This window comes from Cololabis saira, chromosome 19 (genome assembly GCF_033807715.1).
Source record: "Cololabis saira isolate AMF1-May2022 chromosome 19, fColSai1.1, whole genome shotgun sequence".
NCBI classification, from domain to species: Eukaryota; Metazoa; Chordata; class Actinopteri; order Beloniformes; family Belonidae; genus Cololabis; species Cololabis saira.
Window position 1 is genome coordinate 17,602,468 of NC_084605.1, and position 15,018 is coordinate 17,617,485.

Sequence of the window (15,018 nt, forward strand, 5' to 3'; positions counted from 1 at the left end):
ACTTTTTAAAGTAACTTGGACAGAGATGCTTTTCTTTGAGCACAAACAGTAGCGTGTGATGAATCCCTCTGCTTAAAGTCGTAGTTCATGCATATTTTATCCGATCAGCTGTCAGTTTTCAAGCTGTGATGAATCACACTTTCTTGGAAGTGTGTGTTAATGTAAGAGTATCAGAAAGTTTGGCTGGCAGTCTTGCCCTTCTGAGAGGAAAATGAACCAGAAATATGAACTCTGCCAGATGTTGGAGTGTATCTGTTCTCAGGGCCGACATTTTTTTTTTGGTTTTTCTGTTCAGAACCTGAATGATTTGTAACTTCGGCTTGACTCGGGACAACATTTCAACTTGATGTGAACTATGCATGAAATGTCTATTAGCCCTTGTGTTTCATGCGTCTTTGCTTTGAATCCAGGGAGCGTATGGAGGTTATGGAGAAGCAGATAGCCAGTCTGACCGGGCTGCTGCAAAGAGTTCTGAGCAGAGCGCCTGAAGCTGAAAGCCCGTAAGATGCACCCCCCCCCTCGCATGTATATGTAGCTATTTGATATGCTGTATATATGCTGTATATACATATACAGCATATGTATGTGTGTGTATATTTATTTATTACTATATTTTACTATTTCTATTGGGCTGGCACCGGGACCAGCTGATGTCTGACATGTGTTGAAATGCCAATCAAAACTCCTTGAATCTTTGGATCCTTGAATCCTTGGATCAGGGCCACTGCTATGTCTGCTGCCTGAGGAGAGATGAAATTAACTAAAATATTTCAGAAACTCTTCGGTTCAGTCTAAATTCTGCAACTTAGTGTGTTAAAAGATTTGGGATTTCACAGAAAAATACCATCTTACTTGGAGTATGATGTCTGCATCTTGGGAATAGCAACATAACAATGGATACGTCAGTTCAAAGAATCTGCAGAGTACAATTAAAATATGGGCATATTAAAAGAAAAGCTTTTTATAAGTGTATGAAAGCATACATACTACCAGCTGTGTAAACTTTGAGATGACACAGCTTTGGCTATGTTCACACTGCAGGAAAAAGTAGCCCAAATCCCATTATTTATTTATTTTCTTCCCCAATCTGATTTTTTGTTGACTGTCTGATACGTATCTACTGTTTTGCAAAGCAACTTCACTCTGAACTGCCAGGTCACATCTCATCCATCTTTGACATCCCTGTTTTGTGATTAATGTCACAGTTCTGCGCTGGCAGGATTATTTTTTGAACATGATATCTGCTTCAGTGACATCAGAAATCACATGGCTCCTTGCTGCTGCATCATGTTTACATCTGTACCTGGACATACTGTGTCTTACAGGACATGCATGTCCTGCATGTCTCTTCAAAACTGTAACAGAAACCTGTTCACAACCAAGGCTGATATATGAAAAACACACACACACAAATATTAAGACCTGCAGTGTGAACATAGCCTAAGTTGTACTGTATGAATATGAAAATTAATGCTGTCAAGCAAAAACTTGAGCGATTAATTAAGTAAGATCTGTAATTAATGAACCTCTTTTTTAATCTCACCTAAAAATTGATGAGAAAAGCCCTCAACTTGAGGTGTTTTCCTTTGAATTCATTACATTATTGTAGCAGATCAAAACATTGATAATATATAACAACAAAAAAAGTGGCTTTATAAAGAAATTTATTTATGTTTTTAACAGACTTGAACAGATGCAGTCGTAGCCATTTACATCCACTTGGCAGGAACATCTGCCAGCCTCTCCGTCGCAGACGTGCGCATGCGCGGTGCTCTCCTCGAGTCTAGTTTGTAGCCACGAGTTAATATCTCATGGCCACGAGATAATTAATGCGTGGCCACGAGTTATTAATGCGTGGCCACGCATTATTTTATTTTTATGTCACCAGAGGGGCTCCGTATAAAAGTAATCTCCCAAACCTTAACTTGTGTTTAATAAAGTAATAAGCAGGTGATGTCGAACACATCTGATCACACACTTGCACCAACCACGTGCACTATTTTTGCTTGTCCACCACGTACTGTACCAATAGCTTCTCCCAGGCTAAATCAGTAGCAGGTTCTGGCTCCAAGTACTTAACCTCTTTGCCTCTTCAAGGGGCGAAAGTAAGCCGGATCGGCCCGGAACGGGGATCCGGAAAGAAATAGACCCGGATCACACAGGAAGGCGTTTTGAGCAGAGTGGGAGGAGAGAAAAGAGTGGAGAGGACAGATGATCCACCTGTTATTCCCAGCGTACTGATGCTCACAACATGAGCAGAAAACTAATCAAATGTTAACTAGAAGACAAACCCTTATATAACGCTGCCAGTTTGTCCAACAGACGAGCAAACTACACTACAGCGTCGTAACGTTACATATACACCGCTGTAATGTAACGAGCAGCTCACAGCGCCTCCTGGTGGCAGAACACACAGGAATATACAGGGAACACATGCAGAACATAGCCTACCTGTCAAGTCTCCCGTTTTGGCCGGGAAACTACCGTAGTTCACCCGTCTTTCCCGCTGTCTCCTCCTGTATTAGAATTTTCCCGTAAATTTCCCGTTTTATAATATAATAATTTTTAAACCGCAAACTGAATTGTCACTATTCTTGCAAGAACTGCCACCTGTTGTAGCCTGGGTGGCAGTTCTCGTGAGGCCAGTGGCAATAACGGGAACAAACTCAGAACAACAAATCAGAGATGTATGGATGGATGGTAACGAGAGAGAAGACATTTCTACCAAAAAAGTGAAGACTTTTTTACAATGTAATTACAATGTAAATATCTCTAAAAATGGAAAACTGAATTTACTTTCCTAAAGAGGAGCAGGACAACGAGTTTTGAAAGTCATTTCAGCTAGAGACACAGAAACATGCGTCTGTGTCATCAGTCATTAATGCCAGAGAGCCACATGAGTGAAAATGACAAATTAAAATAAAATGTAAATGTTTCACTTAAAGACAATCAATGCGTATATAAACTAAAAATGTTTAAAATAAATAAGTATGCTTTAATTCACTAGTGTTTTCATTTAGGCTCTATTATATGAATTATATACATACAGTAGGAATGTCCACAATATTTCAGTGTCAACAAAGGTCACTATCAGGTTCTGAGCTCATAATTGCAGTTTGTAAGTGGTTGACAGGCAGTTATTTTAGATTTCTCGTAAATTTGTCTTAAATGTAAAGGATACTGGACCTCGGTTGGACTGGTGGGACAGCGGCGGAAAATGTCCCTTATTTTTAAATCCAAAACTTGACAGGTATGATACAGAATCATCATCAAAATGCAGAGAAAGATTTACAACATATTTAAGAGAAAAAGGGAGTCCGACTCCAAAGTTAGAGATGAAGAAAAGAGGGAGGAAGCAGCAGCAGAACCAAAAAGAGGGGTAGGCCGTTGCCAGAATAAAGGGCCAACTAACTAAATAATGTTAAGCCTAAAAATGTTAAACTTTACTGTCTCAGAACACACACACGCACGCACGCACGCACGCACGCACGCACGCACGCACGCACGCACGCACGCACGCACGCACGCACGCACGCACGCAACATTACACTGGAAATTATTTAAAAAAAAAGTTATTTATTTAGATGGGACAATGCATATTGATAGCCACCACATAAAGCAGTGTAAATACACCGGATTTAGCATGAAGCTTTTAATTTATGTTGGCTCTTATCTAGCTCTATGCAACTCATCTAGAACATTACATGTCTATTTGAGAAAAGCCTTTTTACAGTTAGGCTTACTCTAAATTAGGTAAACACTATCAATTTTACAATTTTAAAATTGTAAAATTAAATTTGTGTCTGAGGTTGGGCCCGTGGGGGGGTGTTGGATTAGTTCCTACAAGAACTTTATCCTACTTTCACCCCTGCCTCTTCCAGGGAGAAGATCGAGTCAGCCAGTGACTGCTCAGGAACTGACAGTAAGTGCACCTTCAAAATGAACAACGTCACTGCTGCTTGTCTCTGCCCCCCTCTGCCTGTTTGATAGCTACTATTGGCTCTTCTCCTTTGGCAGACTGTATGTTTAATTTAAAATGCATAATTTTTAATGGGTCTCATACATGATCATAATGGCTGACTTTGCAAGCTTGTTCATGCCGTACGTGCTGGCTCTTGTTCCTTTGCTGCTCTGTAACTGGTGCTCATGCTTTTTGTTTTAGCTGGACGAACTAAAAAAAAGAAAGGTAGCTACTGTGTGTTCCTGAAGTGTCTGATAACTGTTACCCTGTATGCTCGCCTTCCTGTCCATCATAGTCCTAAGTCTATGTTTGGAGCCCAATTTGCATTCAAGTGCAAATACGGGTGTCATTTGGAGGGACCCATTTCTCTGCGGTCCTTTTTGTTTCCCTGTCTCTGTGTTGCTGAGTAAGAAATCATTGAGTTGCATTAAACAATCCCACAAACAAATACATTTATGATGCACATGCATAATTAAATGAGCAAATAAATCAACATGTTGATCTACTGCCAAACAGAAGTGCTGAAATTACTTTTTTCTTTACATTTTTTTTTTTTTTTTTTTTTTTTTATATTTTTATCCCGATTTTTTTCCCCATTATGTCACCCAGTGCTCCAACCTAAGTGACCATGCTGGGCATTGCTCCCTCTACCAGCCCCGGGAGGGCCCGCACTGAGCTCAAGTCTCCTTCTTAACCTGAGGAGTGAGCAGGCCACTTCTTTTCACCAGACAGGGTGGGGCTTCTCCGGCCGGACGTAGCGCGTGGAAGGATCAAGTTATTCCGGCCGGATCCTCCCCACCCCATCTGGCGCCCCGGCTGGCCAGAGGGGGCATGTATAGCCCAGGACTGTTTGCATGTTTTTGTGAGGTTACCTCACATTAGCTACCCAAGGGAACACGGGGAGAACATGCAAACTCCACACAGAAAGGCCCTTTCGCCAACGAATTGTGTTTTTTATACTTAATCTTCAACTGCTTTTCAGCAGCAGGATTGCACCTGCGTGAAATTGACTCTTAGGTATAATACGCCCATATTTCTTTCACTGCTGGTGCCTTGTTACTTTTCCACGGAAAGATGTGCTGAAATTAATGATCTAATTGCAATAAAGACTATTATTGTTACAGAGAAAGTTAAGCGGATCCCTTTTGGTTTAAGTTGTCATGGTGAATCATGGTATTGAAGCTCCGTTATTGATGACTTCTTTTTTTTTTTTAAAGGTTTTGTGGCCATAGTGGCCTTTACTGAGAAAGTAGGTAGACAAGATTCAGGTAGATATAGGGGGGGGGGGGGGGGGGGGGGGGGCATTGCAGTACAGAGCAACAGGCTGGGACTCGAACCTGCGCTGCCTGCACAAGGACTATAGCGTCTACAAATACCGCCCGCTCAACCCACTGAGCTATCCAGGGCTTGTTGAGGGCTTTTTATAATCATGGTACATGTGCTAAACTGTTTGAAAGTTTGATTTGAAACCAGAAACTGATCTTCTCCATCTATAGTTGCTCTTCACTGAGCCCAGTGGCAACACAGGTGTTCTAGCATGTCCCTTTACTTTAGAGAACAGGAGTTATGATAACGTTTTATTCCATTTCAGTCAGATTACTTTAAATACATGCATGTACACTGCATGTGAGTACCTATAGTATGGGATATACAAGCTCTGCAGGGGACACAGATGCAGCCCAGACTTAGCCAAGAGAACCCGACTCGATTGGCAACATCAGTAGCTCAACATGGTCTCAGTGTGTAGTGCAAACACAGATGTCTGTCCTATGAAGAGAGGACCTTAAATGAATATGTGGCATTTGGCTGCAGTCTCATATTAGTCAGTCTGAAGCAATCTGAGTGTGCAGGCACTGCGTGAAGGTCCTCAGTCTGCTTCGCCAGAGAGTGACTTGGGGCTCCAGGCACAAAGGGATTCTTGGTGACTATGCTCCCAGGTTGATCTCAGCTGGCAGGGCACCTTGCCAGCAGACCAAGTCATTCACTGACTATTGCAGGACCTGAAAAATCCAGAAGTTTCCTGTCAGCCTACCATCTCCAGAAACTATACACTTTTACTTGAGGAAATAATCTCTGACAAGAAGAGAGGCGACATCAGAATAAGACAAAGTGGCATCCCTCGATTGCAAGAGCAAAGTTTCATGCCATACAAAAGTAGTCTTTCCTTTCATCTTTTACAGAATCTGATCGAGCTTTGTGGAGATGAGCGCACACAGAAAACTCCCAGTTCACTTGGTTATTATGGTGGCCAGCACTCAGTGTTCTAACCCATTGAGGTACCAGTAGCACGGTCAAGAGTAGTTAAACTAACTTCAGCGTTGCTGTTATCTTGTGGAAGAACAGAGCCAACGAGCGGTGCACGAACTGCAGGATGACTGTGATGACAGATGCATTTATGTGCAACTGGGACCTCTCACTAGTCACCGCATGTCACCCTCCAATCATAATTGGAGGTTCAGTCCGGACACACGTGGGTGTGATATCTCATCCTGAAAGTGTTGGGTGGACAGAAACAGAGCCTCAGATTGGCTCAAGCTGCTATCTGTGGGCTGTTTTGTGCTTGAAATAACTTGAAATTAGTGATTTTAAACGTGACCATAGAGGCAGCAGAGAGAAATTTAATGACAGCAAAGTTACTGAGGCTGCCGTGCTCATCAGTCCGGAGTCTGCAGTTTGGTTATAATACCAGAGTACAGACATCACAGCACTCTTTGTTTTGATGAATAAAAGTAGCCTTAAAATGCAACTCTGTTATTGATTCGTTGTGTACAGGTTACTCCTCTTTGTCTTTGTTCTGCATGATGATTCATAGTGCTCATCGTCATTTATAAAGACTATCTGATTTGGAAGTACTCATACGTATTGGCTGTTGGCGGACTTTGTTATAATGACATACATAAAAATTACATTTTTCATTATTGACTTAGTTCATCCTTGAAGCCGTCCCATGTTGTTTATCATTGAGTCTACTGCAGCCCCCTTCCTGACATTCAGTACAGATAGAAATTGTCCTGTTGTTAAATCCTGTACAAATTAATATTCCGCTTGTGCCGAGATTCAAACTGGTTCAGTTTCCATTTACTCTGTTTTGGGACAACTTCTATCAGCGCTGAATGTGTCCTTGAAAGGAGCCCAGCAATGGGCAAAGAGGACTTCATTGATTTGAGTATCTGTTTATGCTGAGCAGCTCTGACACCATCTGCTCCACTGGCCCTGATGCCACCTCCATCCTTGGGGCCCAACCAGCCAGTGGGGGTGTCCCGTCTGCAGATGCAGTTCCATCTACAAGGCCTACAGAAGAACACCAGCGCCCTGCGCAAACAGCTGTTGCAGCTGCGCAACATGCAGGTGTGTATGTGACAAAATCCACCGGTGAAGGTTGCCACTCCATGTGTTTATCAGCTATAGTGACTATTCTTTATTTATTGGGGGCCTCTTGGTAAAAGTAATGAATCTGGTGCAGAAGACAGACAATGAATCAGTCCTTCATGAAGTGTCAAACATTCATACTGTTGGTTTAGTTTCATGGACGTTTTGTGAAACTGGTGTGCTTTATGGCACTTTTCCACTAGCACCTACTCGGTTCGACTCAACTCGGCCTGGTTTCTTTTCCATTACAATCCAGCACCTGGAGCAGAAGTGGGAGGGTTGGAGCGAAGCTGCTGTGACTTATTTGATTGTGTGATCTAAATGAAGAAGACAAAAACAATAAAGATGTAGAATCTGGAGTAGATGAGTAAGAGAAGCTTGGAAGTGGCGCTTTTACATTTTTTTTAGTCCGTCTCGGCGCTGCTGAAAAGTCCGTTGATAGCCGCCAGCAGCTATGAAGTGACAGAGCTCCTGTTAGATCTGGTAGTTCCTTATCGCCCATCTACATCCCTTTTTTTATAATTGTTTCTTTATTTGGAAAGGACAAGTCGATAAAACGATACAGCAACACTCAATCAGATGAGAATGAATGTCCTTCCAGTTTTGCTAGTTTAAGTCCCAAAAATGAATGTTTACATGAACTATGAACAGAAATCAGGGTGTCACCTGCCTCTGCTGTTTTGAACCAATCGTAAAACCCAGTCGAGGTCAAATCAACGAGTTACATAGTACCAGTGAAATCAAACAAAATCTGCTCTCATGGGGGTGATAAATACAATCCAGTTATTCCAAATCTTATAAAATATGTCCCGTTGTGTTTTTAGTTGGAAGGTCAGCTTTTCCATCCTAAAAATCTCTAAGGTGATACCAATCCAGTCCTCTAGAGTAGGTGGGATCGGAGTTAACCATCTCCTGGTAGTTGCTTTTTTACTTGCCACTAAGAGCAATTGCAGCAATTTTATCTCTCGCCTACATTCCAAAACAGTAACATGATCTAGATATAACACATCAAAACTCAGAGGAAACTGAATATTAAAAATTGTGCCTACTGAAGCCTGGATACCCCTCCAGAACACTTTCAGCTTGGGGCAGTCCCAAAAAATGTGATAGTGGTTAGCCATAGTCGAGCCACATTGTCTCCAACATGGCACATTTGCACCTTTGTATTTCTCCTGATACGGTGTCTTGAAATATCTAATAATATTCTTCCAACAATGCTCTCTCCAGTCCATGGAGCTAGATGTTGTCCACTGGAAGGACCAGATATTGCCCCAAGTCTCCTCAGAAATGTCAATCCTTGCTTCCCTTTCCCATTTAGCTTTGATGTAAAGAGTGTTGCTATTATTGGCATGGGATATAGCTGTGTACAGTTTGGAATTGGAGTTGGCTGGAGTCATTGTAATGGCATTTTTCAGAATGTGGTAGAATTCTAATTCGACATCTGAGAGATCTGTCAGTTTACATTCACGATCGATATAAAATCGTAGTTGCAGATATCTATGGAAATCATTTCATTGTAAGCCATGTTTATCCTGTAAAACCTCAAAGCTGAATACAGTGTTCTTATGAGTGAGTGAAAGAAATGTTGTAAGACCATACATTGTCCATGATTTGAAGCTAGAATCATGCTTGTTGGGGAAAAACATTCTATGTATATTGCTCATATTAATCACCTTCTGCCAGACTTGAAACGTGTGGTTCAACCATGGGCTCCCCAACTTTTCTAACTGACACATTATACTAGGGCTGGGCGATTATACGATCTCGATTTGTGATAGCGATCAAATGAAGTTCGATCATTGTGATCAGCTGTGGGTCTACTTTCTCGATCACGTGCAAAACATGCTGCAGCAAAGTGCACGACAACCCATCACAACCCGCTTTCCTGGCACCGCGCTGTCTGCATTAATTGATCATGACATGCCACGGCAAGTTGCATGACCATAGGCAGTAAACTAGTCACATCTGCCTCCCCTGCACCGGTGGGAGCAAGCGTGACCAGAGAGAATAAAACTACAAGACAACAACCGCAGGCTAGCGTTAGCTTAGCTTCGAGCCGATCGGGACTCACGGTTAGCGGTTATTTATTTATTTATTTCGCCGGACAACTTCTTCCGAGCGTACAGGAGGAGGGTGTGATGGATTCACAAAATGCCCTTCGTGATGGATGTATTGTGTATTCGAACCGCACTCATTAAAGTTGTGATTCGCTCTGCTTGTACCACAAATCACTGATCACCGCCGACTTCAGAAACTCCGCGGCCCCGACATGGGTGGGTGTGTGTGTGCGTGCGTGCGTGTGTGTGTGTGTGTGCGCTCAGCGGAGTGAATGTGTCGGAGCGCGGAGGCAACAAGCAGAGCTCACCAGATGACGCCGTAGGCTCTGCGTTGGTGTAACGCGGGACCATAAATCAGCCTTAAGTCCCTTTAGGCTAATACTGTTAGAAATAACCTCTCATAATAGCGGTACTACAGTTAATAAATGTAATAAAACTGCCGTTTCTGCTGACTACTGAGTCCCGTAAGTGGCGAGTGAGTTTTAACTCCTTAATTACCAACCAGCGTCAGAGTCACGCACAGTACACAATCTGTGATGTTAGAGAGCCACCTTTTGGTCAATTTAAGCAACAGCATCGCCAGCTGCTTGACAGTGGCTCAACTCATTAGTTTACTTGTTTTTGTTGTTAATAATGTCATTGCAATTTTATCTATGCAATTGTGAAAAAAATGGCAAAATAAATGAAAAACTGTGAACAACCGCATTCCGTAGGCTATTCGGTACTCAGTATTAAGTCTTAAGTCTAAAGTCTTAAGTCTTTAAATTTTATTCCGCTTCAGTTTCGGCCTCAAATTTTCATTTCGGTGCATCCCTAGTTTTTTCGGTGGGTACCACTGGTAGCATTCTGGATTCTTGTTAAAACATGCTATTTGCTTTATTTGTTAATAAAAAAAAAACTAATCTCTGGTTTCTTTCTATTTTATTCCAGAAGGGAGGGGGGGATCTTCTGATTTAAAAAATCGTGATTAAAAATCAAGATCGTTCAATATGGGAAAAAAAATCGTGATCACTTTTTTTGCCATATCGCCCAGCCCTACATTATACCCTCATCCGCCAATACAGCTTGAATGGGGAAGCTTACCAGATTGGACTCCAACTCCTTCCACTTAGCCGCATATGTTCCATTACACCAATATAGGAGGGGAGCTATCCGTGCAGCATAGTAATAATTCTTTAGACAAGGAAGACCCATCCCCCAAAAATCCTTGTGAAGTTGAAGGGTGGCATATTTGATTCTCGGTTTCCGGCCCTGCCAAACAAATCTGGAGTTCCATTTATCCCATTCCCTAAACTGAGTTTCACTCACCTCTACAGGCAAGTTCCTAAACAGGTAAAGTAGTCGGGGGAGCACACTCATTTTTACTGCGCTTATTCTTGAGCTAAGGCTCAGAAAGGGCACCAGATTCCATCTATGCAGATCTGCTTTTATTTTCGAGGATATTGGTACATAGTTTGCCCGGAAGAGCCCTGAAAGATCCTTAGTCAAGTGTACTCCTAGATATTTAATAATCTCATTTTCCCAATTTACCTTAAATTTCCGACGTAAAGTTGCAGGGACTATATAGTTTAATGTCATCACCTGAGTTTTTGAAGTATTAACTTTGTAGCCAGATAATTTACCAAAATCAGACAACGTGGACATTAATTCATTAAATGACCCTTCTGGCTCCCCCAGGCAGACCAGCACATCTGCGAACATTGCCACCTTGTGTTCAACTCCTGACATTACAATACCCTTGATATTTACATTTTGTCTTATTGATTGGCCTAATACTTCTATGAACAGATCAAAAAGGAGCGGCGAAATTGCGCAACCCTGTCTACACCCCCGATTCAAGTTGAAAGACCCAGATAGATCTCCATTGACTTTGATACGGGCTGAGGGTTTATCATATAGCGCCTGAATCACTCTGATAAACTTATCATTGAAACTAAACTTTCCCAGGGATTTGTACAAGAAAGCCCACCTGACGGAGTTGAAAGCTTTCTCCGCGTCTAGACTCCCTATAACAGCTTGAATTTTGTCCTTTTGTATTTTCCCTAGGATTTGTATTATTCTTCTGATGTTCTCTGTTGTTTGTCTATGATGAATAAAGCCAGTCTGATCTAAATTGACTAGGTCAAGCAACAGCGTCTCCAATCTACGAGCAAAGATACAGGTGAATAATTTATAATCTAGATTATAGACTTATTGGGCGATAATTTACGCATTCCTGTCTGTCCTTCCCCTCTTTCGGGATAACAGAAATGGTTGCCTCCCTCCAGGAGGGCGGGATTACTCCCTCCTGCAGGACAAAATTAAATGTCTTTTGAAGTAGTGAGATTAATTCTGTCCTTAGGCTACGATACCATTGAGAATTGTACCCATCTGGCCCGACTGCCTTTCCTGATTTTAGCCTGTTGATGGCTGTATTAATTTCCTCTGCTCAGATTGGTTTTATTAAATCCTCATTTTGGGGGTCCAAGAGTGAGGGTAAATCTAAAAGTTAAGAAAGACATCTATGGCATTCTCCTCAGATGCGTTAGGTTGTGAGTATAAATATAAAACCTGTATTTTCCTAATTTCCTGTTTTATAGTAGGGGTTGGATTGTTGATATCTCCCTGTTGTTTCAGCTTCAAATTTGCCTGTAGGTCTATTAGTTTTTGCCCTTTAATTCTCTTCAGGTAAGATGAAGTAGAGATCAGTCTACTTCTCATTACCGCTTTAAGTGTATCCCATAGGATGGCTGGTGACACGTCCCCTGTGTCGTTAATTTCTAGAAATTCTTCAATGTTTTCCTTCATTTTGGATACTATGGTCGGGTCATTAAGTATGTGCGAATTAAGTTTCCACAATATGTTGCGTGATTTCCTAGCCACATGTATGGATATAGAGACGGGACTATGATCAGATAAATCCCTAGTTAGTACGTCACATTCTCTAATCTTAAATCTGTCCAGATTAAACATAAAAAAAATAGTCCAGTCTGGAATAGACTTTAAATGAGCCTGAGTAGTGTGTATAATCTCTGACAGAAGAGTGTAGCTCTCGCCACACATCGATTATTCCCATTTCTTCCAGATAATAGTTAACTTTTCTTATGAGTGGGCTAACCTGTTTGGTCGGGTTAGAGGAGTCTAATTCGGGGTTAAGTCTAAAGTTAAAGTCCCCCCCACAGATAACTGTGCCCCGAGAATCCACCATTAAATCAAACATATTCCTGTAAAATACCCAGTCACTCCCAGGGGGGGCATATACATTTAATATTGTAATTTACTACCCTTCAATCCTTCCCGTAATCCTAACAAATCTGTCGTCATCATTGCTGGTTTCCAAGATGTGTTCATAGTTAAGTGAGTTAGATATAAGTATAGCCACACCCCTTTTATGTTTATGTTTGGCGGCTGAGGAGAACACTTGTTTAAAACCCTTTCTTTTCAACCTTAAGTGATCCGTTTGGTTCATGTATGCGTCTCCTGAAGTAGAGCAATCTGGGCTTTTTCCTTCTTTAATTTGGACAACATCTTGCTCAGCTTAATCACATTCAGAACCCCATTAACATTAAAAGAAATAATTTTCACTGGCTCATTTAACATGAAGATGTATAAAATGACCACACCACATATCCCTGGCAGCAGCAGGTAACCCTCCCGTGAGAACACAACAAATGGAATAATAAGTAAAGAAAAAAAAGACAGAAAGATATGGTATCTAACTGAAGCATGAATGCTCCTGACCACACTTCCAGCAGTGAATCACTTCCACCGCTTCCCTTGGACCCTGAAGGAGTACCCCTATATACTCCCGGAGCTAGGGGGCCTTCCACCATGCTGGCATCCTCAAGAAAGACCACTCCCATCCTTTTCCGCTCGACAATAATTACATTTCACCAATTAGTCCACCTCATAAACATATCACCTCCAGTCACATTAGTTATTTTCCCGTCTGAATACTCGCAGCTTCTCCTTGTAACCTGCCGCTCCTCCGGGCTGCCACGCGCCGCCCCCCCCGCGCGCCGCCACTGCGGCCACCTCTCAAGTTTCTCTCTGAGAGTTGCCGGTGGCTCGATGACCCTCACCGGGAGCCCCTGGCTCGCCATATCCGCCGTTGCATCCTCCACCGTGTTATAGGTTGTCGCTCCTTCTTCATAAAAAACCTTCAGGCGTGCAGGTTAGATGGTCCGGAACCTCAAGTTCTTTTCCTTCAGGATCCTCCTCACGTCCGCATACTCCTTCCGCATGGCCATGATCTCCTGAGGATAATCGTGATCAACGTTTATCTTGTTGTTGTTCCACGTAAAACCTTTCTCCTGCCAAGCCAGCCTGAGCACTTCTTCTCTGACAGTAAAGCACATAAATTTTACCAGGATCGACCTGGGCTGGGAGCCGTTTGGTGGAGATGAAAGCGCTCTGTGCGCCTTCTGGATCTGCAGCGCTGTTGACTCTGGGATGGGGAGATTCTCCCTGAGCAGCTTCTTCACAAAGTGGGCCGTAGAATGTGCTCAGCTCAGCTCCCTCCAGGACCCCGTACAGTCTGAGCGTTTCCCTCCTTGAATATGCTTCAAGAGATGTCAGTTTGTATTGAAGCGTTTCTTGCATTGTTATCATCTCGGCTAGTAACTCATCTGAGTTTTGTAGCTTTTCTTCATGCCCAGGCACACTGGTTTCCAGAACTTCTAACCTTGCATTAGTTTTGTCCAGTTCTCCTCTAATGTCCTGAAGCTGTATTTTATTGTCCCTGGAACCGGCCATAACATGAGCAGTAACCGACCCAAGTCTCTAGATCCAATCACAATCTAAATCTAAAACTGGCATCATGGATTATGTTCGAAAAGTAAACAGGACAGGAGAACTGTGGGTACATCTTTCGAAAGGATAAAAACAAACAAACAAACAAATGTCAAAGTATGGAGATTTGGTAGATTTATAGCCTCACATGATGATCAAAATCTAAAACTAAAAGAATGTATTTAGTAAAAGGAAAGAGGAATCATTCATCTCTGTTGTTCTTGAGACGGCTGTCAACAAAAATTGTGATGGTGACAGTTTTAGTTCTTAAGCTGAATTGTATAAAATACTCAGTTCTCTGCAAAGATTAGAACCGCATCTCACTTTTAAAGATGGTTGAGCAGTCTCAAAGGGGAGACTGCTCACACTCAGGACAGGAAGAGGCCACGAGTGCCGTTTATGCTTCCATGACTTCCTTTCAGCTTCTGTACATGTACCAGGTAAGGTGATGTTTGCAGCTGTGCATGATGGGAATATTTTACTTCCCAGCTGGAGAACCAGGACCTGGTTCTGTCCCTGCTGAGGCAGACTGAGACTGAGCTCAGCCTCATGATGCTGGACGCCATGCGCACCCAGGAAGACCCGCTCCAAAGACAGCGGCTCCTGGTGGAGGAGGAGAGACTCAAGTACCTCAACCAGGAGGAGCTGCTCATCCAGCAGTTGCAGTAAGTTCACACTCTATAACCTTGATAGATGCAATTCCTCAGGTTTTACTTGGAATATTACATTGGGATTGAAATATGTTTTCACAGGTACTTCACTTAAAATGCATTTAAAGCGTGTTTATTAAACATTATATTTATTGATATACATTCACCTATTGTGGTCAACCAGTATACTATTGAATGAAGTGGTATCTGA

At 42.3% G+C, this 15,018-nt stretch overlaps 1 protein-coding gene across 3 annotated transcripts in view; it reads left to right on the forward strand.

Moving 5' to 3' along the window:
• The window catches only part of srcin1b (SRC kinase signaling inhibitor 1b), a 147,651-nt gene that overhangs the window by 109,221 nt on the left and 23,412 nt on the right, over window positions 1–15,018 (forward strand). For 2 of the 3 annotated variants that reach the window (XM_061707906.1, XM_061707907.1), the window contains exons 7-11: window positions 411–500; window positions 3,882–3,922; window positions 4,163–4,186; window positions 7,149–7,309; window positions 14,647–14,822. In XM_061707906.1, the coding sequence (XP_061563890.1) occupies window positions 411–500; window positions 3,882–3,922; window positions 4,163–4,186; window positions 7,149–7,309; window positions 14,647–14,822 (492 nt within the window). The remainder of the gene's footprint in view (window positions 1–410; window positions 501–3,881; window positions 3,923–4,162; window positions 4,187–7,148; window positions 7,310–14,646; window positions 14,823–15,018) is intronic. The other variant, XM_061707909.1, reaches the window with a different exon arrangement.